The sequence below is a fragment of the Lithobates pipiens genome, unplaced genomic scaffold (genome assembly GCF_037356315.1).
Source record: "Lithobates pipiens isolate NorthernLeopardFrog02 unplaced genomic scaffold, aLitPip1_a1.2 Scaffold_8, whole genome shotgun sequence".
NCBI lineage: Eukaryota > Metazoa > Chordata > Amphibia > Anura > Ranidae > Lithobates > Lithobates pipiens.
Window position 1 is genome coordinate 535,385,950 of NW_027507903.1, and position 26,026 is coordinate 535,411,975.

The 26,026-nt window shown below is 45.4% G+C and overlaps 1 protein-coding gene across 1 annotated transcript; it reads left to right on the forward strand.

Moving 5' to 3' along the window:
• On the forward strand, nt 1-24,203 carry RNF181 (ring finger protein 181). Its single transcript, XM_077469569.1, has 6 exons — nt 1-139; nt 2,023-2,110; nt 10,371-10,504; nt 11,559-11,674; nt 11,757-11,831; nt 22,138-24,203. The coding sequence occupies exons 2-6, from the start codon at nt 2,025-2,027 to the stop codon at nt 22,195-22,197; spliced, it is 471 nt and encodes a 156-aa protein (XP_077325695.1). The 5' UTR covers nt 1-139; nt 2,023-2,024; the 3' UTR covers nt 22,198-24,203.
• Nucleotides 24,204-26,026: the final 1,823 nt, after the last annotated feature.

Consider the following 26,026-nt stretch of genomic DNA (forward strand, 5'->3'; position numbering starts at 1 on the left):
CTCCTTTAGACGCCTATTGGTGCGAAGGGAAATTCAGCCTCCCTGATTGGCTGAAACGTGAGTCAGTCCGCTCCTGCTGTGTCACCTGGGAAACTTCCGGGAGTCTGTGTAAGTGGAGGAATACCTGCTGGGGGGAAAGGTAATGTGTGTTTACTAAATGTTTTTTTTCGTTCTGTGACAGTCCCTGTGTGTGTGGAGGAGGTAGGGATTAGGTATTGGGGGGAGGGGGGAATTTATCAAAACTGGGGCATCCGTCCAGGGCAACCAATCCGCTGCTAGCTTTCATTTTCAAAGCTTAACTGAACAAGCTGAAGATAGAAGCTGATTGGTTGCTCTGCACAGATGTCCAGTTTTGATAAATGTTGTGCTATGTGTGTAATCCTTTGTGTCTATCTATGAGCAGAGCTGTCATCCTGTGATGTGTCTGGGTAAAGGGGGATCCTCCTTACTGATCTGCCAGAGATGTCTGGATGCTCATTGTCCCTTCATTGTAAACCTGCATACACTACCATCCATGACACTGATGATCCAACCAAAAAAACTTATCTCATAGCAAGACCACTGATTTGCAACTGTCTGATGTCTTCACTCCAGTCTGATGATCCAGGCTGGGTGGGATTATATGGGCACTGAACACTGGGCAGTGTGTGCCCCAGCACCTTCCCCCGCATCTTAGGCTTGGTTCAAGATGTGCAGTGAAAGAACCAGTGCATTATAACATGCGTCCCTGACCAGCAGCAAAAAACCCTTACAAAGCACTTTGACCTACAGGTAAGCCTAGATCAAGGCTTACCTGTATGTCCAAGAAATATCTCCTAAACCGTGTAGGTTTAGGAGATATTTGCCGAAAGACAGGCACCGCTGTCTACGGCGCATGAGCGCGCCGCTGTCAACGGCGATATGCCGCGAGTGGTGGCTCCCGCGCGCATGCACGGGAGTGACTTCATCGCGGTTTCGTCGAATGACAGCGAAGGAGCAGCGAGACCCACTGAGAAGATGGATGCTCCGGACTACAGGGGACAGCGGTGACTTCGCTGGCTCCTGTGTCAGGTAAGTGACACATAATGGGCTACTGTGCGATGCATAGTAATCCATTATGCTTCACTTTTGCAGGGAATCAAAGAGGAAGTAAACCCACCAGGGTTTACTTCCTCTTTAAAGCAGCAATCAGCACTCCCATTAGGATTTGTGTTTTAACAGTTACAAACTGGAGTGGAATGGTACAACAAAGCTTGCCGAAAGCTCTGCACATGTTTTGTTAAAGCTTGCTGTTCACACTGCTCTTGTACAAGCCGAAGTCCATGTAACACAGGCCTTAGGGCCAGTTCACACTAGAACATGGTGCAGGAAAGGCACATTCTGTATGCATTTCTGGCACCACATATGAACACACTGCTCTTGCAAGAGTCTTGTGGGTGCCATTAATTTTTAGGACACCCCAAACACAGCTTGCAAACGCAGCCCTCGTGTGGCCACCAAATCAATGGTACCACAATAACATCTGGTTTGTTGTGGTGCGATTTGCAGAAGTAGCGCCTGCCATATATTTTGCATCTTCCTGTGCGTTTGGAGGCCCATTGAAATCAATAGGCCTATAAAAACATGCATGTTCTAGTGTGAATCAGTCCTTCCATAGGAGAAGCCTGGCATGTCATATGAAAAATATGGGGCTGCTGCTACTTGCCTCCTCTGACAATGCTAGTTGCCTGGCTGTATCTCATGATAGTACTTCTAAGCCAATAAGCAGGCAGCAGAAAAGTCTGATTTTATATCTCCAGGCTAGTGACTAAGTATTGCCCTGTCAGCCAGGCAATTAGCATTTTCGAAAGGGGGGCTGCACAGTGGCAACCTTCATATTTCACTTGTGACTGGCTTCCTTCCTCCTCTGTGGTCACACATCAGGACAGAAGCCATCCTTGGCATGTTGTAGATGTACATCGGATCCTTGGCTCCTGTCTTTCTGTATGTATGTATTATATAAATGTATATTTGGGACGTCACCTTTTGTTTGGTTATTTGTAGGTATGGCGTCGTACTTTGATGAACATAACTGTGAGCCCACAGTGCCGGAGGAGCAGTATCGCCAGAATGCCTTGTTAGAGCTGGCAAGGTGAGCAACCTTATTCTGGATGAGCGCGGGTTTCGACCACCCCTGGAAGCATGTTATCTCCTGGCCAGGGCTTTTCCTGCCTCACAACTGTACATAATAAAGGGGTGGGGATGCTTGCAACATCAATAACCTAACACGGATATAATGAGGTTGATTTACTAAACCTGGCGAGTGCAAAATCTGGTGCAGCTCTGCATAGAAGCCAATTTTTTTTTTTTTTTTTCAAAGCTTAATGAAACAATTTGAAGTTAGAAGCTGATTGGTTACCTTGCACAGCTGCACCAGATTTTGCACTTTACAGTTTTAGTAAATCAACCCCAATAAGTCAACAACATTGTCCAAAGGTGACCATATAAGGTCAAAGATTTCACAAGCAGTAGGGTAGGCCCTTTGTTATGTATGGCTGCAAGGTGGGAATGGCCATGGTCTGAGTGCTGATTTAGTGGTAGTGACAGCTTGCTTCGATGCTCATCCCTAATCAACACAGATGTCCTAGTCTGTTCATGTTTTGCTGGTGAAAGGATTTTTTTTTATAACATGAACCTAAGTTTTGTTATTGTGAATTTCAAGCTGAACCTTTTTTCCATACTTTCAGCAAGTTCTCTCCTGTGTTTAGACCAGGAGTCTCCAAACTGTGGCATGTGAGCCAAATGTGGCACTTTGCTAGCCTTTTCCGGCCCCTGCGGGGACTATTCCTCCCACTGATATGAGGTGCTAGTCCTCCCACTGATACCAACAATGGGGCCCAATTTCTTCCACCGATACCAATTATGGGATACTATTCCTCCTTCTATTGACCACCAACCCCGCGGCCATATTTATTCTCACTGATGCTGGGCCCAGGACATTTTGAGCCCATCTTCATTTCCTGTCTGAACAACTTCAGTCGTCATCAATCCCCTCACCTCCTGATCCATACTGTTGTCTGCTTCTCACAGCTTTGTCTGCTATCAATCATTTTATTCCCAGTCATATGAAAGAACAGACCCCCCAACATCCCTTTTAGACATGCATGCCCAAGCAACTAATCAGCAGATTGCACAGCTAAAACTGGGTACATACGTAAAGTTTTTTGGTTTGTTCAACTTAGTGGGCTGAACAAACAACTGCTGGAAGATCGTCGTACTGACACAAGAAGTGTTGGTGGAGCGATCTCCCCCGCTGTTTCTTTGTGTTCTGACAGGGAGACTCAAACCCCCCGGGCTGCCTTAATGAGCGGGCACACTTGGGCACTCCCCAGGGGCCCCGGCACTTCCCCTGTCCCCTTGCAGCTTAGTTTGTAACATGTACTGCTTTGTCAAGCCGATCGGGTTAGCGGTGCGGGGGAGGCTGCCTGTAACACCCCCTCTCATTTAATCAAGTTAGGCTGTTCCTCGGACATCTTCAGCATCTCCAGAGGCAGCCAAAGTTTGTAGGCGGAGCCAGGGGTGTGGCTGCCTCCTCCACTCCTCCCAAAGACTCATTCACTCAAGCTCAGGAGGAGAGACCAAAACAGCCTGGGAGTCTTTGCATCCAGCAATGCTGTAAGTGACTAAGCACATGTCACGGCATACTGCACTAACCTTCCAATATTTCACCCTATACAACGACCTACGACTATACCTCCCTATACTATCCAGACCTACCACTGTACCCCCCTATACTATCCAAACCTACCACTATACCGACCCAATACTACCTTAGCCTGCCACTATATATTACTACACCCTATTCTGTTACACTCCTGACCTCCCCTCTACTGTGTCCTCTAACATCCCTGTACTGTGCCTTCCTGCCCCCCTGGTTTTCTGTATTTTTTTGTTTCTGATCAGACTAAAAAGCCACATGTATGTATCATTATTTAGTCACTCCTTGCACACCGCAACTCACTTTCTCCCTGGTAGTGGCCCTAGTGCATTACTTTGCCCAGGGGCCCATGGTGTTAATTTTTTTTTTCCTACATAGAGTGAAGCTTGAATCTTCTTGTATTTTTTTTTTTTCTAAGTTAATTCTAAGTTAATTCTTCTTTCAAGATATCGACTGCACCATAGCCACTGTGGCTTTTCATGCAATTTCAAATCAGTTGACTCCTCTGCAGAGCCTTGAGGAACTGTACATGGACCCCCCAGATGGAAGATGTGCGGCCTACCTGTAATGTTGCTGCCATGCACTGAAACTTGCTTGGGGTCCTCCCCTCAGCACATAGTGCAACATGTGTTGTAGCTGCAAGTTGCTTTACAGGTCTAGAACCTGGTGCAAAGCCCTTTCTCTGAAGACCCCTATAAGGGTTTGTCCATTGTGAAAGGTGAGGCCAGGAGGGAGTTAATCCCCCTTATATCCTGCCCCTGTGGAAGCCCTCTAAACATTTACATCCCAGGGCACCCTTATGCTGATATCCCATTTGTAGTATAGGGAAGTTGCCAACGGATTGCCAGTTCTTGCAGTGGAGACCAGTTAGTTTACTTTCATTTTAAAACTGATGTCACTGGTTTCCTTAGGAGTGCCTGTGGGATGATTTAGCACTTGTGTGTGCTCCCCTAATGCCGCATAGTGCATTTGCAGAGACCTGTGGTTTGCAGGCCCAGAGTGCTCACTGTGCCACATTTGTTTCTTAGGACTTGGTGTGCCTGCCAGCCCCACATTGAATGTGGTCTCTGAGCTGGCAACTTCTTCTGGTCTCCTTTAAAATGCTGCGGCCTACAATTGACTGACACTGAGGCGTTTTCCTCCTGTTGCTGCAGCAAAGTTGTGAGCACACCCCTGAGGATAAAATTCACGAGCATGGCAGATCAGTGAATCGTTCCCCCGCTGAGCAAAGCAGAGTCTGCCAGGCAGACTGCCCATGTGAAAGGACCCTAGAGGTCTCTGAAACAGAATATCCAAAGACAAGATTTTTTCCTTTGTTGGTACTCATGGACTGAACCTGTCCCAGACTAAACTGGAGGAAAGAGACAATGTCCCATTGAGCAGGCGGATGACAGGTCCATCTCCACTCGCTGTGCTGAGACGGACCTGTCAGAGCCCCGCTGTCCTCTATAGGGAGATCAGATGAAAACAGACCGCCTGTCCTTTTTCATCTGATCCCATCCGATCTGATAGACTGATGGAAAATAGGGTCACCACCCATCTGGTTTTGTCGGATCGGATCAGATAGCAGTGGGTGTCAGCGGCTGACATCCGCCGTTCCATAGGGCTGAATGGAGTGTCTGATCAGTTCCCCCCTGATAAACGGACAGATGGACCTGATCGGAAAGCTTGTGTGAAAGGGGCCCTAGCCTCTCAATCTCTAGTTGAAGCCTTTGTTCAGGGTGTAGCCCACATATCTTCTATTATTTGATCTTTTAAGTCCCCTTGGGACTTAAATCTGGTTTTCTTGACTCTGCAGAAGCCCCCCTTCAAACCTATTAGGAATATTCTTTTGTCTGACCTTGCTTATAAGGTGTCCTTTCTTGATGCTATCTTATCTCCCGAGAGAGTCTCTGAATTAGTGGCCATATCCTGTAAGAAACCCTGCTTAATACTGCATATGGACAAAGTTCTTACAAGGCCACAATGTCTCCTTTCTGTCCAAGGTGGTCTCTGCTTTCTACCCCAATTGGGATATGGTCCATCCCTCCTTCCTTCCTTCCTCATGTCCTGCTCTGAAGCACCCTAGGGAAATTTCCCTTCACTGTCTAGATGCAGTGAATGCTTTGAAAGTTGACTCTAGGTGCTCCTGCACTCCACTATTACTAGTTGGATCAGACAAGTTATCGTTAAAGCCTATAGTCTGAAGGATAGAGTTTTTCCCTTCCCTGTTTAAGGTGCAGCCTACCAGATACAGTGCCTTGCGAAAGTATTCGGCCCCCTTGAACTTTTCAACCTTTTGCCACATTTCAGGCTTCAAATATAAAGATATAAAATTTACATTTTTTGTGAAGAATCACCAACAAGTGGGACACAATTGTGAAGTGGAACGAAATCTATTGGATATTTTAAACTTTTTTAGCAAATAAAAAACTGAAAAGTGGTGCGTGCAAAATTATTCGGCCCCTTTACTTTCAGTGCAGCAAACTTACTCCAGAAGTTCAGCGAGGATCTCTGAATGATCCAATGTTGTCCTAAATGACTGATGGTGATAAATAGAATCCACCTGTGTGTAATCAAGTCTCTGTATAAATGCACCTGCTCTGTGATAGTCTCAGGGTTCTGTTGAAAGCGCAGAGAGCATCATGAAGACCAAGGAACACACCAGGCAAGTCCGTAATACTGTTGTGGAGAAGTTTAAAGCCGGATTTGTATACAAAAAGATTTCCCAAGCTTTAAACATCCCAAGGAGCACTGTGCAAGTGATCATTTTGAAATGGAAGGAGTATCAGACCACTGCAAATCTACCAAGACCTGGCCGTCCCTCTAAACTTTCAGCTCAGACAAGGAGAAGACTGATCAGAGATGCAGCCAAGAGGCCCATGATCACTCTGGATGAACTGCAGAGAACTACAGCTGAGGTGGGAGAGTCTGTCCATAGGACAACAATCAGTCGTACACTGCACAAATCTGGCCTTTATGGAAGAGTGGCAAGAAGAAAGCCATTTCTCAAAGATATCCATAAAAAGTCTCGTCTGAAGTTTGCCACAAGCCACCTGGGAGACACACCAAACATGTGGAAGAAGGTGCTCTGGTCAGATGAAACCACATCAAACTTTTTGCCCACAATGCAAAACGATATGTTTGACGTAAAAGCAACACAGCTCATCACCCTCAACACACCATCCCCACTGTCAAACATGGTGGTGGCAGAATCATGGTTTGGGCCTGCTTTTCTTCAGCAGGGACAGGGAAGATGGTTAAAATTGAGGGGAAGATGGATGCAGCTAAATACAGGACCATTCTGGATGAAAACCTGTTGGAGTCTGCAAAAGACCTGAAACTGGGACGGAGATTTATCTTCCAACAAGACAATGATCCCAAACATACAGCAAAATCTACAAAGGAATGGTTCACAAATAAACGTATCGAGGTGTTAGAATGGCCAAGTCAAAGTCCAGACCTGAATCCAATCGAGAATCTGTGGAAAGAGCTGAAAACTGCTGTTCACAAACGCTCTCCATCCAACCTCACTGAGCTCGAGCTGTTTTGCAAGGAAGAATGGGCAAGAATTTCAGTCTCTCAATGTGCAAAACTGATAGAGACATACCCCAAGCGACTTGCAGCTGTAATCGCAGCAAAAGGTGGCTCTACAAAGTATTAACGCAAGGGGGCCGAATAATTTTGCACACTTTTCATTTTTTTATTAGTTAAAAAAGTTTCAAAAATCCAATAGATTTCGTTCCACTTCACAATTGTGTCCCACTTGGTGATTCTTCACAAAAAATAAAAATGTTATATCTTTGTTTGAAGTCTGAAATGTGGCAAAAGGTTGAAAAGTTCAAGGGGACCGAATACTTTCGCAAGGCACTGTATGTTAGGGCTACAGTATCAGGCCTTCTTCAGTTTCAGACGTAAAGTGTTAAAAGCTGAGTCTGTTGGGCCTTCCAGTCATAAAGATTTAAAGAAGTCTCATTTACTGTATGATCAGAAAAATTGGACTTTTTGACTTGGCAGTAAAATCTGCTTTCTGGAGTACAGCACAGGACATGGACTCTAACCTCTGTTCCTATGATCTCCCTATTGATCGCTACACAACTGATGCTTGTATAGGGGATTTTCCAGCAGATTTTCTTGCTGGTGTCCAGCCTCTGAAAGATGGCTGCATATAACCCAGCAGTAATGATTTAAAGGAGCCTGTGTTCTGTACTCCAAGAAATGGATTTTAATGGTAAGTCATAAATTCTATTTTGTTTTATCTGCTGGGTTACAAATAGTTCCTCTTGGAAGTTGTATGCCACCTCCTGAATCACTGCTGAGTTGTGGCTCCCCTACACATCAGTAAACCATTCAGCATAGATGGGGGGGATCTAGTAAATTCTCATGTTCAGTCTGCGGTGCTGAAAGAGAGAAATGTAAACATGTATGGCTAGCTTTACTTTCCAAAGCATTGCACTGATTCTCCATCTTGCTGGCCTGCCAGTATTAGACTTATGAGGGTGAATTGGGTCAGAAACCCACCAAAGCAAGAAGCTGAGAATCTGGTTAGCCGTCTTCATTATAACTGAAGTCTCGCACAATTTTTCAGACTCTTCATACTTGGTGCCTTGATAAACTTTTAGCTCTGTCAGTGATAAACATTGTTTTTCCTTTTTTCTAGGAAGGTAAACATTTTAATATGTCAACTCTGGGATTTTCCTATTTCTTGTGCGTTTTTCCAGCAGCTTCCTCTCTCCTAACCTCTAGTTCTAAATCATGCAATCAGCCATTCAGCTGCATTGTTAAGACACGGTCTGGCTTGATGTACTTCCTTTTCCTGTACAGTTCGTTATTCAGGGGACTTCTAATTATTCTCGGTTGTGTATTTATATCATAGAATTCTCTCTGGGGGAATTGTGCTTCATTTGCAGTTTGTAGTAATGCCAGTTTGCTTTTGCCCTCCTATATCCGTTACTTTACTTGGAATGTGTTTTCAAGCCTCCGCTTGTCATAAACCACATTTATTTATATGGAGCTTTCTTCCCAAGGGATTAGAGCTAGGTTTACATGGCTGGAGTCTGGAGCTACACAAAATTTAGCACCTTAAAGTGGAACTGAAGGCAGAAATACTCAGATATGGTCTAACGCCTGCAACATTCCTTTTCTGGCACCAGCATCTTCTGTCTGACTTCAGCTGTCATGATTGGCTGGTGCGGGATGTTGTCATTCATTCTGGAACACTACCACTGTGCTAGAAATGTAAATGGAGGTGTACGTGCACGGCTCCATGTACGTTCTGTAGAGAATTGCAAACATGCAGGTACGTGCATTTTAAGAGCCTGCCTGTTGTAAATTTTTTGTTCTTAGCCTTTAGTTCCACTTTAACGCCAAACTCCAGGCAGCTAATAAAACATTACCATTAAGGCCCAGTTCACATTGACGCAGTGCGGGATTTGCAGCAATTCCTGTACGGTTCCCATACTGCATCACAATCGCACTCTGTTCATGCGAATCATTTCAATCTTAAGATAGCTACCCCCAACAACAGTTAGCAAAACACAGTGTGATTGGCTGAATTGGATTTCAGGGGTGTTCACACTGATTCCAGTGTGGGTGCAGTGCGATTTGAACCATACAAAATGAATGGGCTTGAATCGCATGTATTTTGAACAGGAATGCATTGCGATTCCTGTCTGAATCATCACATGCCGTTCCCCACACTGCATCAATGTGAACCTAGGCTTAAGCCCAGGTTCACACTGCTGCAGGTTTACAAATTATGCGAGTTCAGCTGAACTCGCACAGTTTCTAACCGGCAATGCAGTCCGACTTTGGGGGTGATTTAACAGACATCTGTGCAGGTTCATGCACAGATGTCTATTCAGATCTCCCCTGAAGTCGCCAAAAGTAGTACAGGAACTACTTTTGTGAATCAGTGCAGTGCCACACTTGGACGATGCTATTGCTGGCAATAACCACCTATTTGGCATGCAATTTGACATGCCAAATCGGCTCAGTGTGAACATGGGTTGAGGCCGGGTTCACACTGGTATGATACGACAACCGTATGACTGTGTATCAGACTTTGCCCTGGGACTTGAAGCCCGACTTTAATCGCCAGCAATACAAGGCACTGTGTCTGGTATGAATGCCACCATGCCGAAAAATAGTGTGGTGGGGGGGGTCCCCCAAAACCTATACCAGACCTTTTATCAGAGCACACAGCCTGGCTGGTCAGGAAAGGGGTTGGGGACAACCAAGTGCCCCCCCCCCCCCCGGAACCATACCAGGTCGCATGCCCTCAGCATGGGTGGCGGGGGTCCCCTCACCCCAAAGCACCTTGTCCCCATGTTACTGGGGACAAGGGCCTCTTTCCTTCAACCCTGGCCTTTGGTTGTCGAGGTCTGGGGGTGGGGAGCTAATCGGAATCTGGAAGCCCCCTTTAACAAGGAGGCCCCCAGATCCTGGCCCCCCACCCTATGTAAATGAGTATGGGGTACATTGTTCCCATTCACCTGTTCTTATTCCAATGACAACTGAAAATTTTAGATTTTCTCACACTTTCAGCCCCAGAGACAACGGGCCACCAGGACAAATAGAAAGGCATGACTTACCCATTGGGGACATGGCAATAAAATAAACCTGACAAAGATTAAAAGAGGTTCTTTATTTTATGTTTGTCCTGTTTTTTGTAGAAATATTATTTGCTGTAACTCCTTGTCAATGTCTCTATTAGGAGTCTCCTCAGTGGGATGGATATTGATCTTGGGCCCATGGACCTTACAGACTGGGACCACAGACTTCCACCTGCAGCTTCCAAAAAAGTTGTAGAAAATTTGCCAAAAGTCATCGTGACAGCGAAGCAGGCAGGTAAGAATCAGAATTCTGTTTTAAAGAGCACCTGTTGCTTACAATCAACTTTCTGGTTATTTCACAGACTCCTAATAATATGTGCCTGTCAAGTGCAAGCTTGGGAGGCAGCCAGTTTGCAGGCTGATCAGCAGCACAGAGAAACCACTTGACAAAACTTAGAGGTGTACCGAGAAAAAAAAAAAATGGAAAGTCAGCAGCTACAAATAATGTAGCTGCTGACTTTTAATATTAGGACACTTGCCTGTCCAGGGTTTCCACGATGTCGTCACCTCAGCCGATTTTCGGATTGGTTGTCTGGTGCTGCCGTCGTAATTCCTGGTAAGAGAAACCGGCAGTGAAGCTTTTTATCCGGTTCACAGCCGGTTCCCTACTGTGCATGTGCGAAGCGCACTGCGATTTCTAATTGGCCTGATGGCGGAAGGAGGAGGAGGGGGACTGAGTTTCAGAGGGATGGCACCATCTCTGTAAGTGGGGAAGGGGGACCCGAAAATGTCAAATGTGGCACCGAGGGGGGGAACCGTTAAGCGGAAGTTCCACTTTTGAGTGGCACTCCGCTTTTAAAGGTCTTGTATAGTTTTATTCCTCATCATTGTATAAAATGGTTCCAAAGCCCGGCTCAAAGAATAAGAAAAAAACATCCTTGCAGTGACACCCCCATCCCCTGTGCTGCAGGGGTTACATACTTGTTATGTTTAGGGGTGCTCAGTGCAGGCTCAATCACTTATCCCATTCCGGTGCTCTCTGTGGGCAGATTCTAGTCGGTGTCATCATGAACAATACAAGGATATTAACCCTGTGTTGTATGCTTGGGACCATAGATGGTCACAGTTTACAGAGCAGGCTGCAGGCGGCAGTTTTCTCTTTTCTGTGCAACCCTGGACAAAACAAGCATTTAACCCGTGTGTGTGTGTTGCTGTCAAGGGTGAATTTGTTAAATTCCTAAATTCCTGGAGCTGGGCAGAAAATAGCGACTTATGCTGTGTATCAGTGACAGGTGCACTTTGAAGCAGAATGGGGGTTGGTTCCTATAATGTGGTGTTCTTCCTTACAGATGCTGCCCTCAAATGTCCGGTGTGCTTGTTGGAGTTTGAGGAGGGAGAAACGGTTCGGCAGCTACCTTGTGAACATCTTTTTCATTCAGCCTGCATACTGCCATGGCTAGGGAAGGTAAGAGAACCTGTTTCCTTATGTGTGTGGGTTTTGGAGATCTATGTTATGAACTAATGATTTGTTCCCTCTCTGTCTACAGACTAATTCCTGCCCCCTCTGCAGAGATGAGCTACCCACTGACAGCCCAGACTACGAGGAGTACAAACAGGAAAAGGTAATTCATATATCAATTCCAGGAAGATAGCTGGTGCTTAAAGATATCATAGATTAGATGGTATGCGTCAAGCACCTTGAAATATATTCCTCTTGAAGGATAAGTCCACCCAAAGTTTTGTTTTAAATAAACTAAGGAAAAGTTATCATTCTGACAGTGTTTTTTTTTTTTTCTTTTTTTCTTCTTCTTCTTCTAATGCCTCGTACACACGATCGGAAATTCGGCCAACAAAAGACCGATGAGAGCTTTTTGGTCGGAAAATACGATTGTATGTTTGTGTATGCTCTGTCGGACTTTTGCTGGCCGAACTTCGGCCAGCAAAAGATTGAGCGCATGTTCTCAATTTTTCGGTTGGAAAAAGTTCCTACCTGAGAATCTGTTTGTGTATATGCAATTCCGACACGCAAAAACTCACGCATGCTCAGATTCACCTACGAGACGGAAGCTATTGGCTACTGGCTATTGAACTTCCTTTTTCTAGTCCCGTCGTACGTCACCACTTTCTTGGCGGTCGGAATTTGGTGTGACCGTGTGTATGCAAGACAGCTTGAGCAAAATCCCGTCGGAATTCCATTGGGAAAACCATCAGAGCTTTTTCCGACCAAAATTCCGATCGTGTGTACGCGGCATAAGTCTAATAGGTCAATAGGCCAAAGAGAGCTCCAAATGGGGGGAAAAAAGTATTTATTCTTCAGCTGGTTACAGCAAGCAGGGCAAAACCAAAACTATATGGCAGCCCTTGAAACTTTGACTTATTTTATAATAAGTATTTAGAACAACCTCTGCCTGGAGATCAGTCCGCTTAGGAGTACTTTTGAGTTTATTTAAATCCAAACATTTCACCCAGCCCTGATAAGGAAGGATTGTGTGGACCCCAAAAGCCTGCATGTCTTTTTCTGCCCTGCTTGTAACCAGTTGAACAATAAAGAATTTGAACTCCTAAGGATCTTTCATTTGGCGCTCTCTTTGACCTATTACAGTTGGATTATTTTCTTCTCCTTGGGGTGCCTGTGCTTTGTGCTGAGCTGCCAAATACTGGCCAGTTGGGCTCTAGTAATGACTTTGTCAGCATTCTGATAACCTGTGAAAATCCGTGTCCAGCATCCCTCTACCACTACCTCTTAGGTTTTTTTTTAAGCATGAGTTTTTTATTGAAAAAAAGAGTTATGGTACATACAGAAAAAATAAAGATTGTCCACATCAAAACTTATGGTAGTCTCAAGTTCACTCATCATACGTAATGTATATACATGCCTCGCATAGATATTCAAGTCCGTACATAATTTTAGAATTATTACCGGAGGCATACAATCCCCTCCAGAAATCCACCCCCGCCCATACCCGACTCTTCTGCATTGTCCTATCAAATAGTACCAAACAATACACATCTACAGACAGACTAAGCTATGCATGTTGCAGAGTTTTTAAGCCACCTGTCCCAGATCTTCTCGTATTTGGAGGGGCATCCCCTATGAATGTATATAAGTTTCGTAAACGGCAAGACACCATTAATTTCCCCAAGCCATTGGGAGACCGTTGGAGGGTCAGGTCTCATCCAGACTCTGGCAATCATTTTCCGTGCAGAAAACAGGGTTTAGTGTAGAAATATTTTAGTGTATTTATTCAAAGCAGGGTCCGGGAATATACCCAGAAGACACAGCTTTGGCTGGAGTGTGACGGGGGAACCCATCGTATCATGTAGAAACCTCACTACCTGGGACCGATACGCTTGAATTTTAGAGCATTCCCAGAGAAGATGAAAAAAGGTGCCAGATGCATGCGCACACATGGGGCAAGTGCTGGAACATGTGCGCCTGTACCTAGAGACCATAAGCGGCGTGAGATACGCCTTGTGTGTTATGAAAATTTGAGTCAGCCGGTCAGAAAGTTTGGGCGAAACTAGTTTACAGGTGTCCAATGCATCACTCCATTCGTCATCTGTGATAGGCCCCAACTCCCCCACCCACCTATTTTTAAGTGTATAGGCAGCCACAGTCATGGAAGGAAGTGATAGCATAGTATAAGACTGTGAGATAAATTTTTTGGGGTCTGGGTTTTTAATTGCTGCCATCAATGGGTTGGGGGGTACAGATGGGTCATCTAGGGGGAATTGGGCACGGTATGCATGACGAAGCTGCAGGTATCTGTAATAAAAGTGATTCGGGAGCCCGTATTCCGCCTGTAGGGCAGGAAAGGATTTTAGTTTGCCACCAGAAAGCATGTGGGATAAATAAAATATACCCTTCCCGCACCATAATCCGCTATCCACAATCCGTCTAAATTCTGGGATATTACAATTCTTCCATATGGGGGTGTATTCATGCAGGGGTGGAAGGCACAGCTTCAAAGAGGCAATATGCCATACCTTCCTATACTGATAAAGAAGAGATGTGTTAGACGCCCTCCTCCCTTCCCCCTCCGCCCCCCCCAACAATCGCCACCATCGGGTCTAAAGTAGGCCTGATCCATGGCGAGCACAAAAAATGTAAGAACCTGTCTTTGTCTGTTTTATCTATATGGAACATTTGCGACAACTGAGATGCTAAATAATAGACATTAAAGTCCGGCATTGCCAGTCCCGCTAGGTCAGTGGGTTGTTGTTATTTTGGCAATGCAAGTTTGTGCCTGCTATTACCCCACACAAAGGGTTTCAAAAGAGCTTCCATTACCTTAAAATGTTTGAGGACCAGGTAGACGGGGGAGTGCCAAAGCATGTACAAAATTTTAGGAAGAAAGACCATCTTAATCAGATTTGTATGCCCCATTACCCCCAAGGGGAGGCGTGCCCAAAGCTGCGTCTTCCGTTTAATCTTGTCAATCAGAGGAGTTATGTTAAGTTTAATATAATCTGACGGGGATCTGGATGTCATGATTCCAAGATATTTAACAGTGTCCACCCTCTGTAGGGGAAGCAGGGCCCTGTCTCTGGGGGGCGGAAAACTGTCCAGGGGTAGAATCTGTGACTTGTCCCAGTTAATTTTAAGACCAGAGAACTTGCCAAATTCTTTTATTAGTGCCAAAGCAAGGGGGAGTGATTGATTCCGAATAATTTAGGTACAGTAGAGTATCATCGGCATAGGTGCTGATCTTCTCCTCCATTATCCCACCTCTACACAAACCCACTATGCCCACTTGCTCACGTATTGCCATAGCCAATGGCTCTGCCGCCAGAGCATACAGCAAAGGCGACAAGGGGCACCCCTGCCTAGTACCTCTAGACAGGGGGAACTGCTCCGAGGGCCAGCTATTCGCCAAGACCTTAGCCACCGGATTCTGATAGAGCAATTGGATCCACCTAATAAATTTAGGCCCTATACCAAACTGAGCCAGGCAGGTCCATAGGTATCTCCACTCAACAGAATCAAATGCTTTGGCGGTGTCCAAGGCAACTATTATCCTAGAGCCGGGGTCATCATGGAAAGTCTGGAGGTTAATAAATAGCCTCCGGAGGTTAAATGACGTATTTCTACCGGGCATAAATCCTGCTTGATCCGCATGGATCAGCCAGAGGATTACTTTAAGTCGGGTGGCAAGAATCTTAGCAAGTATCTTGACATCTACCTGCAGCAAAGAGATAGGGCGATAAGATTCCAGGAGGTGTGGGTCCTTCCCAGGTTTAGGGATTAACACTATAGTGGCCTCCGTCATGGTCACTGGGAGTTCGGAGTGCTCGAGTATAGAGTTATAGATTGCAAGTAGCTTAGGGGCCAGTAGTTCTATGTAGGTAGAGTAGAATTCTATCGGTAAGCCATCTGAGCCCGGGGCCTTGGATGATGGGAATGTAGCAATAGCTGAAGCTATTTCGTCCCGAGTCAGAGGTGCCTCCAGTCCTGAGATCTGTTCCTCAGTCAATTGGGGGAACTGCAATCTGCTCAAGAAAGATTCCATCAGGGAGGGGTCGGCCGAGGCAGTAGAGGTGTAGAGAGAGGTAAAGAAGTCACGAAACACCTGCGTGACCCGTACAGGATCAGTCTCAAGTACACCCTGTGACGATCACCACAGGGGGTCTCTCCTCACCATGAACTAAATACGCCAATAGTTTCCCCGCTCGCTCACCATGCTCAAACGACCTCTGCCTGAGAGAACAGTTTCTGTTTGGATTTTTCATAAAGCAATTGGTCCAGTGTTCTGGAGCAGAGTCTAAGGCTATCTGCCTTTTCTGCTGAGGGGGTCACGCATAAAATCCTGTTCCATTGTCTGAAGAATATATGTTGCCTCAGCTATATTTGCAGCAGAGGACCGCTTTACCTGGTTGATTTGAGTCTGTAAGGTCATTCTTGCATGTAGTTTAAAAGCCTTTCAGACTACATGTGGTCGGGCCAATCCCTCATTGGTCTCAAAAAAAGCCTGCCAGCTCGATTCAAGGTCACTGTCTTCGGGGAGGAGAGTTAACCAAAAGGGGTTAAGGCGCCAAGTCGTCAAAGGGTGAGTATGTCGTAAGGAGAGCGTCGCCCAGTAGGGACAGTGGTCAGAGAGCGATCTGGGAAATAGGCCCACATCTGTGAGTCTAGGTAAGAGGGATGTGGAGAAGAGTATAAGGTTTATGCGGGACATAGAGTGGTGAGTAGCAGAGAAGCATGTGAAAACGCGCTGAGTTGGGTGCCTAGTTCTCCACGAGTCCACCAGGTGGAAATCTTTGAGAAGTCTGGCAAACCTGGTTAGAGGGGGGGCTCGGGGTGCCCCAAGAGGGGTCCGCCATCCTATCTAGGGATCTGTCTAGCACATTATTAAAGTCCCCCATCCACACCACCGAAGCAGTGGGATGAAGAGCCATATAATTAAAACCCTCTGACAGCACACTGAATTGGAATGGTGGGGGTACATAAAAAGCCATTATAAGAAACATATCCCCATGTAGCTTTGCCTTTATAAATACAAATCTACCCAGTGGGTCGATGACCGAATCCTGGAGCTCAAAGTGCGTGTGTTTGGCAATCAGGAGGGAGACTCCCCTGGAATGGGTAGTATGTACCGAGTGATACCCCCAGCCTATCCAAGGACGTCAGAGCGCTCTGAGCATGGGGCCCTCGGCATGTGTTTCCACTAAAGCCACTACATCTGCCTTCATTTTTTTAAGCTGCCCAAAAACGGCTGACCGCTTAATAGGGTCCTCCAATCCCCTCACGTTCCAGGTAAGAAATTTCAGTGCGGCCATGGGTGCATAGTAGTCAGTGGTGAGACTCCAGGAGACAGATCAACCCGCAAGGTCAGAGCAACCGAAACCCGCCCCTCCCAAACGGAAGAGGGCCCCACCCTCCTTGCCAGACATACATTGTACCATAAAAAACAATCATAGAAAAACTCAGAAAACACTTGTTTACCCCATGAAAACCGTACATCTCCCCTCCCTGCCCTGCACTGGCCCCAATTAGTGCGGGCATTAACCCCTAACTGCAAAACAGGGCATAAACAGTTTCCAACTTGGGAAGGAACAACACTGCAATAGGGAAACACCCATAGAGGCGGCAGGAGAAAAAAGCAAAGTGTTATGCCAGTTGTTCCAACCCGAGAGGTGCATAGTAAAATGTTGGGCGAAACTTCGCTGTATTATGTGACACTATAGGACTGTGCTCACAAAACAAGGTGAGCTTGCTGATTGGTTGTTCCCCCTCCGCCGGCCAGGAGGGCGCAGTAAAATACATTCCTATAATAAGTAGGAAAAACAAAGTTAAAGTTTCAACACAGACATTAGTGAGTTCAGCTGCAATACGCAATTGGATAACACCGGCCCCCGTATAAAGCAGGGCACTCTTTCCATCTAAGATGTCAGTCAGGGTAGCCATAACAGCCCCATCTCCATCCTGCATGGGAGGCCAAAACAGAGTCAGGAGTTCCAGCACACTTGGGGTGGGGGATTCAGCCACCACTCTCTTAGGCGTCAGTAGTATCCAATGAGTGATGTGCTTAGGCAGTCAGGTGCCCCATCACAGCACGGTTGGCCCAGCTATGCGTGCATACCAAGGAGGTTGTTTAAATCACATGGAACAAAATAGGGACAGTCAGTACCTCAGCATTTTGGGCCTGAAAGTAATGTGCCTAGTAAGGAGAACTGGCAGGCAGTTGCGCACTCATTAAGGAGGTGCAGGGAGACGGGGGTCCCAGTCCAGGAAAACAAGCATAGTCAAGAGTGAGGAGGTGGAAAAAGAAGGGGCAGTTCCAGAAAGCATTCGTGCACATATACTCATCTGCCAGCATCCCGGCACTCCAGCCACGACAGAGCTGTCTCAGGATCCTCCAAAAAGTGGGCCCGATCTGTTCCTTCCACACGTAGGCGAGCAGGAAATAGCATGGCATACTTTATGTTTTTGATGCGCAGGCGTCTTTTCACTTCCATAAAACTTTTGCGTTTTTTCTGGACTTCAGAGGAAAAATCAGGGAAGACTGCTACGGTTTTGTTTTCAAAAGGGATATTCCCCTTTTCCCTGCTGAGACGAAGAATGGTGTCTATATCCCTGAAATTTAGTAACTTGGCAATAAAAGTGCGGGGAGGCTTACCCGACAGCCTATGTGCGCGTTCCACCGCAAACATGGGGGAGAATGAGTCCCTTCCATATGTGTCCACAAGTAACTTTTCCAAATAAGTCGGGGGGGTCTCTGCCCTCCACCCCTTCAGGCAGGCCTATAAAGTGCAGGTTACATCTGCGAATCCTGTTCTCAATATCATCCTGCTTCTGAAGGATTTGATTTACTTGGTGCTGCATGGCCTCCGAGGAGATCTGCAGGGGGGGGGCGGGAGTCTTCTACATTACTCAGGCGGGTTTCAACTTCAGTAACCCTCTCTCTTAATTTCTGAAAGTCTTGCCTAACCAGCGATATATCTACTTTTACCTCTTCAATCCTGGCTGTGAGGTTGGTCTTGCAGTTCGTAATCGCTTCCTGGCAAGCTGTAATAGCATCGAGGAGCCTGGTTGTGTCTGCGCTCCGCGCGTCCTCCTCCCCCTGCATCTTGGTCTGCGGGGCCTGCTTCATCATGTCGGAATTGTGACAGTCTGGTGGCCGCTGCGTTGTTCCGTTTCGTCGGTGACATATGCGCTGTGGTTGCCCGGTCAGCGGAGCGGTCAGAACGGAGAAAAAAAAGGCAGTCTGCGTCTCAGGATTAGTGATCAGGATATGCGGCTGGCGTAGCTCAGCTCACATGCGTCCTATCTCATGCCGCTCCAGGCCACGCCCCCCACCTCTTAGGTTTTTTTAGTTCTGTCTGTGACCCCATTGGGGAGATATTCCCTGACTTTTTGTCCATGAGACATTCGTACTAGAAATGATGGAGGTGTATTACTGGGACAGAAAGGTTCAGACAGCAATACAAACCTCAAAAGTTCCAATCCTAAGGGCCCGTTCACACCTGAGCGTTTTCAGCTTGTAAACCTCTTGGAAAACGCTCATCTCAAAAGATTGAAAATGCCCAACAAGAAAAATCGCATTCATTTAAATGGCCCCGTTCACATCTGAGCATTCGGACACCTGAAGATCAAAAGAACATGAGCTTCTTTTTAGGCAGATTACAGGCGTTTTTCTGCTTTTTACATTGGTGACCTTTTTGACGCCTGAAAGCTATACGCTCAGGTGTCAGTGCAGCCTTACCCATTTCAAATGTGATTTTTTTTTTTTTTTTTTTTTATTCATTACAAGTACTGTCAATGCTGTCAATGTATGCAGCGCTTTACACATATATTTGTACATTCACATCAGTCCCTGCCCTCAAGGAGCTTGCAATATAAGGTCCATAACGCACATTCATACATACACATACTAGGGCCAACTTAGACAGGAGCCAGTTAAAGTGGAGTTCCACCCGTTTTTTAGTTTATTAAAAGTCAGCAGCTACAAAAAGCATAGCTGCTGACTTTTAATAAACCGACACTTACTTGCCCCATGGTCCAGCGACGTGGCCGTCCGGAGACTAGCTCCTCTCCACCCTCCTCTCCTCAGTGCCGTCATGGTAACTGTGGACACCTGGCCATGACAGCTTACGGCTTCACAGCCGGATGTGCATGCGTGAGTCGCGCTGCGCTCTCCTATTGGCCAGCCGATCTTCTTTGTCCCAGAAGATTGCTGGCAGAGAGGGGCCGCTTAGGGTATCGGGAGGAGTCGCCTAGGTGGCTGAAGATAGGAAGTGGGACAGGAAGTCCCAGGAAACGCCCCCCCCCCCCCCCCCCCCCAAAAAAAAATAAAAATGACATGCCAAATGTGGCATGTCAGAGGGCGAGGAGTGCTTAAAATGGTGTTGCCACCAAAAAAAAAAAAAAAAAATTGCTTAACCACTTGCTTACTGGGCAAACCCCCCTCATGCCCAGACCAATTTTCAGCTTTCAGCACTGATGCACTTTGAATGACAATTGCGCGGGTATACAACACTGTACCCAAATGAAATTTTTATCATTTTTTTCCCCACAAATAGAGCTTTCTTTTGGTGGTATTTTATCACAGCTGGGAGTTTTATTTTTTGCTAAACAAACAAAAAAAGATGCAAAACAAAATCATGTTTAATAGTTTATTATAAAATTTTGCAAACAAGTCATTTTTCTCCTTCATTGAAGTGCGCTGATGAGGCGGCACTGGTAGGCATAGTTAAGGTGGCACTGATGGACAAAGATGGGCACAGATAAGATGGCACGTATGGGTGGCACTAAGGGGCACTGATAGGTACCACTGCTGGGCACTGATAAGTGGCACTGGTAGATGACACTGATGGGCACTGTGGGTGGCACTGGGTGCAGCACCTTTGTTGAGGCAGATTGTGGGCACTGCTGGGTGGCACTGTGGGCACTGCTGGGTGGCGCTGACAGGGGGGGACATTTTTTATTCATGTGGCACTGGCAGGGGGCAGGTGGGCACTGGCAGGGGGTAGGTGGGCACTGGCAGGGCTGGCCGTGATCGGGACTGATGTGATCGGCTTTTTTTTCTCCTCGCGCTGTCAGCGTGAGGAGGAATAATGGCCGATTACCGGCTCCGTTGTATCACATGATCAGCTGTCATTGGCTGACAGCTGATCACGTGATAAGGGGTCAGGATCGACCCCCTTGCTCGGATCAGTGATCAGGCGAGTCTCATAGGCTCGCCGATCACAGAGCGCGCCCCTCAGGGGGCGCGCAGGCCGCTCGTGCACGGTACAACGTCAATAGATGTAGTCCCGGCAAAGGAGATCCACGCTGTAGCCGTCATTCGGCTATAGCGCGGGTCTCAAGTGGTTAAAATTCATAAAAAAATAAATAATTGGAAAAAAAATTTTTTACTCAGCTCTAAATGCCTGTTGCTAGGAGGTCCCTCGTAGTCTGCCTCCTTCAGTGTCTGGACTGGTGACAACACCTCCCCTTGGTGTCGCACAGTCATCTGGGACCTGTCACGTGTCCCAGATGACTGTGCGGCGTATCATGGCAGGCTGCGACACTCGCACCTGCACAGTGGGTGTTTCACAGCCGGGTGCCCACAGTAAGAATGCCAGCGCCAGGAGAGAAGCAGGGAACAAGGGGGGGGGGGGGCTTCATTCTCCCTCATCACTGGACCCTGGGACAGGTAAGTGTCTGATTATTAAAAGTCAGCAGCTGCAGTATTTGTAGCTGCTGACTTTTTTTTTTTTAGGGGGCACCCCACTTTAAAGCGGAAGTTACACTTTTTTGGGTGGAACTCCGCTTTAACCTACCAACATGTTTTTGTATTGTGGGAGGAAACCAGAGTACCTGGAGGAAACCCATAAGTACTAACCACTTAACTTCTGTATGTGTTTTGTCCCCAGCAGGAACACGGCAAATAAACCCTAAAAGTAGCTTTAACCCTACTTTAGCTAAAACAGAATTTAAAAGTTTCAGCTTTAAAAAGTGTATCAAAACTCTGAAACAAAAATGTTATATTGCAGCTTACCAGTCTATAGATGTGGTGAATGCATTTGTTTTTCTTTTTCACAGGATCACCAAGAAAAAAGCCTGAAAAAACACTTTACTTGTCCCTGGGTGGCTACGCTCACTCACTTACTGTATCTATGAAAGGAAACCATGGTTGTCATTCTAGGCTGCTTTTATGGTTTCCAATTACAGATGCATCTTCCAATCTACATCTTCATTAAATGTGGATGAAATATTTTTTGGTATTGCAGAACATAGTTGGAGGGAAGGACACAGCATTTCTGGCAAGATCAATAGCTATTTTCTGGACTTGCTGAAAATGTTCTAAGCTTGAAAAGTTAAAACTAATGCACCACCACATGTAAGGACCGGTAAGCTGCAATACATATTACATTTTTGTTCTTGGCCTTAGATATCCTTTAAACTGTTATACATTTTTTTTTTTCTCCCTTGATTATGTCTTACAGGCAAGAAGGAAGCAGAAGGAACACAGGCTAGAGTACCTGCATGGTGCCATGTATACGTGACCCGGCCTTTTCTACCTCCTTGTGGGATCTTGGCACACTTACATGCAGTCTGAGCCCCCAGCTGGAACAAGCTGCTGTACATATACAGCCTGGATAGAGGTCCAGTCACCAGTCTAAAAGGCATATTGTTTTTATATGTGACGTTTATTTCTCATCCTCCTATGGTTCATGGTATTACAAGAGCTCTGTAAATGAAAACTTAGTTTAGTCATGTGATCACCTGCATTCAGTGGAAGGAGCTAATTTGTGAGCTGAATATTTGAGGAACTTAAAATGTGTGGTCACATGTGAAGAACTCATTGTCACCAATTTCATCTGAATTCACAGTGGGCATTGCTTTCCTTTCTTTATTAGAATTTAGCATTGTGAATTACTGCAGTGTCGCCTTTTTTTTTTTTTTTTTTTTCTACTGCAGGATGTTGGGACCTTCTGGTCTGTACACAATGGCTATCTGAAGTGTATTTGGAAGCTGTGCATTCCTCCCTATGCTGTCAGTAATATTTGTGGCCGATGCAGAAGACATAGCAGTCCATATTTAATATTGTTGCAGTGAAATGTATAGGTATTGGTTCACCCAACTCCTGTCAATGTTTAGCTACATAGCACAATATTCTCTTCCTGCTCTAAGCATTCAAAAAATAATGCTTTGATTACTCCAGTTTTCCACCAGAGTATATGAATCTTTAAAGCTTTATCCCCTACCCCCCCCCTTTAATCCCCTGGATTTAATATATATTTTTTTTAATCTCTTCACACAGTGTGGTATATTTTAGTTCAGTCATGGCAGAGGACCTCTTATTACCAATGCTTTAGAAGTCGGTGCCAGCCATTGATGTGGAACTGCTGGTATTTTCATGCAATGTTTTGCTGTGAGCCTGGGGTGACTGGATCATGCATCCCCAAGGAGCAGGTCCTCGATGCTCTGGGCTTACAGACAAGGGGATAAGTAAAGGAGGGGGGACAGCCCTGGACTGTGGAGTGGGTAAGATGCTACCATTAGAAACATTGCTGGTTGATCTGAGCACCTGTACGATCATTCACACTTGCTTTAATGGACTGCATAGAAAAATGCATCTGTGCATGGGTCCATTCATATTCTCATATTTATCAACTCTGTGCACCACAATACATAAAGTATTCAAATGTATGTGTTGTGGTACGCTGTAGTGCAGCCGTATTTATTTGACTGTATATGTGCTTTGGGGGGGGGGGCATTAAAAGCACCAATACCTTTCCCATGTAGGACAAGTTGACAGAGTCTCTGCAAAGTGCCTCCCTGACCCCCATATACTCGTCTTGTCTGGTCTCCTACCTCCATAGGAGCAGACACTAAAATCACCAGTGCTAGTGATTAGCTGATCCAGGAACTGTGAGGTCACGTACTTCCCCATATCTGGAAGCACTTAATAGTGTTGTTGGCTGTGACACTGGAAGGAGTAGTATTTGGGCAAGGGTAAGGTGAGCATAGAGGGGCACTTTGCAGACACACTGTCACTTTGCCCTTTTGACTCTTTAAATATAAAGGGGGTGTATATATATATATATATATATATATATATATATATATATATATATATATATACACACACACATATAGTGTGTGTGTATGTATAGGTATATATACACACACAATTATTTTACTGTTTGTTGAGTTTACATGCTATTGCAAACACAACGGTGTAAATCTGGCCCAGTAATATACACTTTTATTAATGAACAGCATGGCCAATGTATATGTGAAGTTACATGGACTTGCAACAGTGGACTCCATGGACAATGTATCTGTGCAATCACATCCACACTTGAATCTGCTGGAACCCGTACATCAGTCAGAACATATTCTTTTGAAACATATCCCAGATCACATGATGGCTACCATTACTCTGTGCAGGTGATGCATTTTTCTTTGTGTTTAATTAAACCAACATACCATTCCAGGACCTTTCAGATTGTAATTTTATACAAATTGACACATCAATGAGCAATAAAACGATACAAGGCCTTTACAGTTTTGTCATGTGTGCTAGCAAATTGATATGGACATTTATTGAAGTGTCCCGTGGGTTAAAGGAAGAAACACTTGCCTATCTGAAGAAGAGAAATGAAGAAACGATCATGTAGTGGGGTAGGTATGAGTATCTCTGTAATAGTAACAGAGGGTAAGTTTAAGCAAAATTGTCTTATTGCCATGAATGACCTCAGACTTTCTCTTTATTGGACTCTCCATTCATTAACATGGGTGAAAACCTTGTCAGAAAGATTAGGCTGCATTGTTGCCTCTTTACCTACCGAAAAACATGCACAGAAAAGCCCGGGTCGAAGATGATTGCAAATCTGGATAAATATTGTATGACCATTCTGATTCAGTATAATACTCTCTGGACACTTACACAGGATCTTTCCCAGCTTGTGACTGTGCAGTGAAAGGAAAAGTATTAGAGAGGTGAGCTCATCTCTCTCACTCTCTCTACTCACAACTACTGTCAGCATGCTTCTTGCATTGCGGCACAACTGATTGGTGTCTTGTGCTGCTTCTCCCATCCCCATTCTGAGATATTTTTTTTTTTTTTTTGTACAACAAGGTGTGAATAGACTGCAACACACCAAAAAAAAAAAAGCTTTTTTGCTGCCCATGCATATGTACTGTGGGGGTGTATTTGGGTGCCATTCAGAATTGATGAAAGGTATGTTACCATGTGCTGCAGTAACATGCAGGTTTTACTGCAACACACATGAATGGGCTGATGACTAATACGAAACGATAAAAATGGAAATCAAGGCAAAATATTTCTGTATAGCTATAACGCAAAAATGTTTTTCTTTTTTATAAGTGATCACATTCTCTGTTTTCAGCTGCATAAGAGCTGGAGGAGAAACAGTAGCACGCTGGTCTTCCCAGTGAATGGCTCTGCAGGAGGGCTGTGTTTAGGACAAGTCTGATCATTTGAGTACAGCACAGCTAGGGAACTGACCACTGTGTGCTCTCGTGCTTAGTGTGGTCAGTTTTAATAGGAAAGCAGAGGGACTGGCAAGAGCGCCAGGGATTTCACACAAAGGAAGCAATACTGTTTTTTAAGAGCAGCTATTGGTGTGCGGATGATCTCCTTTTTCTTTCTTTTAAATATATAGTGAAATGGCTGTGGATCGGGCACCCAGGAGCTCTTTCAACTATATGTTGTATGGGTAGCAGCACTGTTGCTTCTGTTTCAATAAAGGAAGCAATACTACAGCAATTGCTTGGGTATGATATATACATAATTACATTGATTCACGCTGGACCAATGTAACCATGTGATTAAAATAATAGCTAGTGTTCAGGTTTAAATTGGTTCTGAAGGCTGAAGGTTTTTTACCCAAATGCAATCTCTGCATTGTAGTGTTACTAAACCCAGACCCCTGCATTCACTATATCTGGTCTCCCACAGTACATGGAAATGCAATTATCTTAGGAAATATACCGTAAACTGCTAAATACCCTTTCTCATCAGCAGTATATAGCAGTGTTGTGACTTCTATCAGTTTCTGGCCTAGCACTGGTTAAAGTTTGTAGGAGCAGTTTTCATTCTCCTCTAGCCTATGAGGATGCAGGACCCCTGACCCTCTGTCTAGACAGTGCTGATTGGCCCTGTGCTGATCACATGCACCCTCCCAAGAAAAAAAAAACCTCTAGCAATACACACCAAACTGAGCATGTGTAGAGTGCCCCCTAGGGCTCTGTGCTATCAGCAGATGGATTGGGTACAGTAAAAGAAGGGTAGGATCAGAGAAGACATGATCAAACAGCTTTTTTACACAATGCAAAGGATTTACCCCTTACGTTCCACAGTGA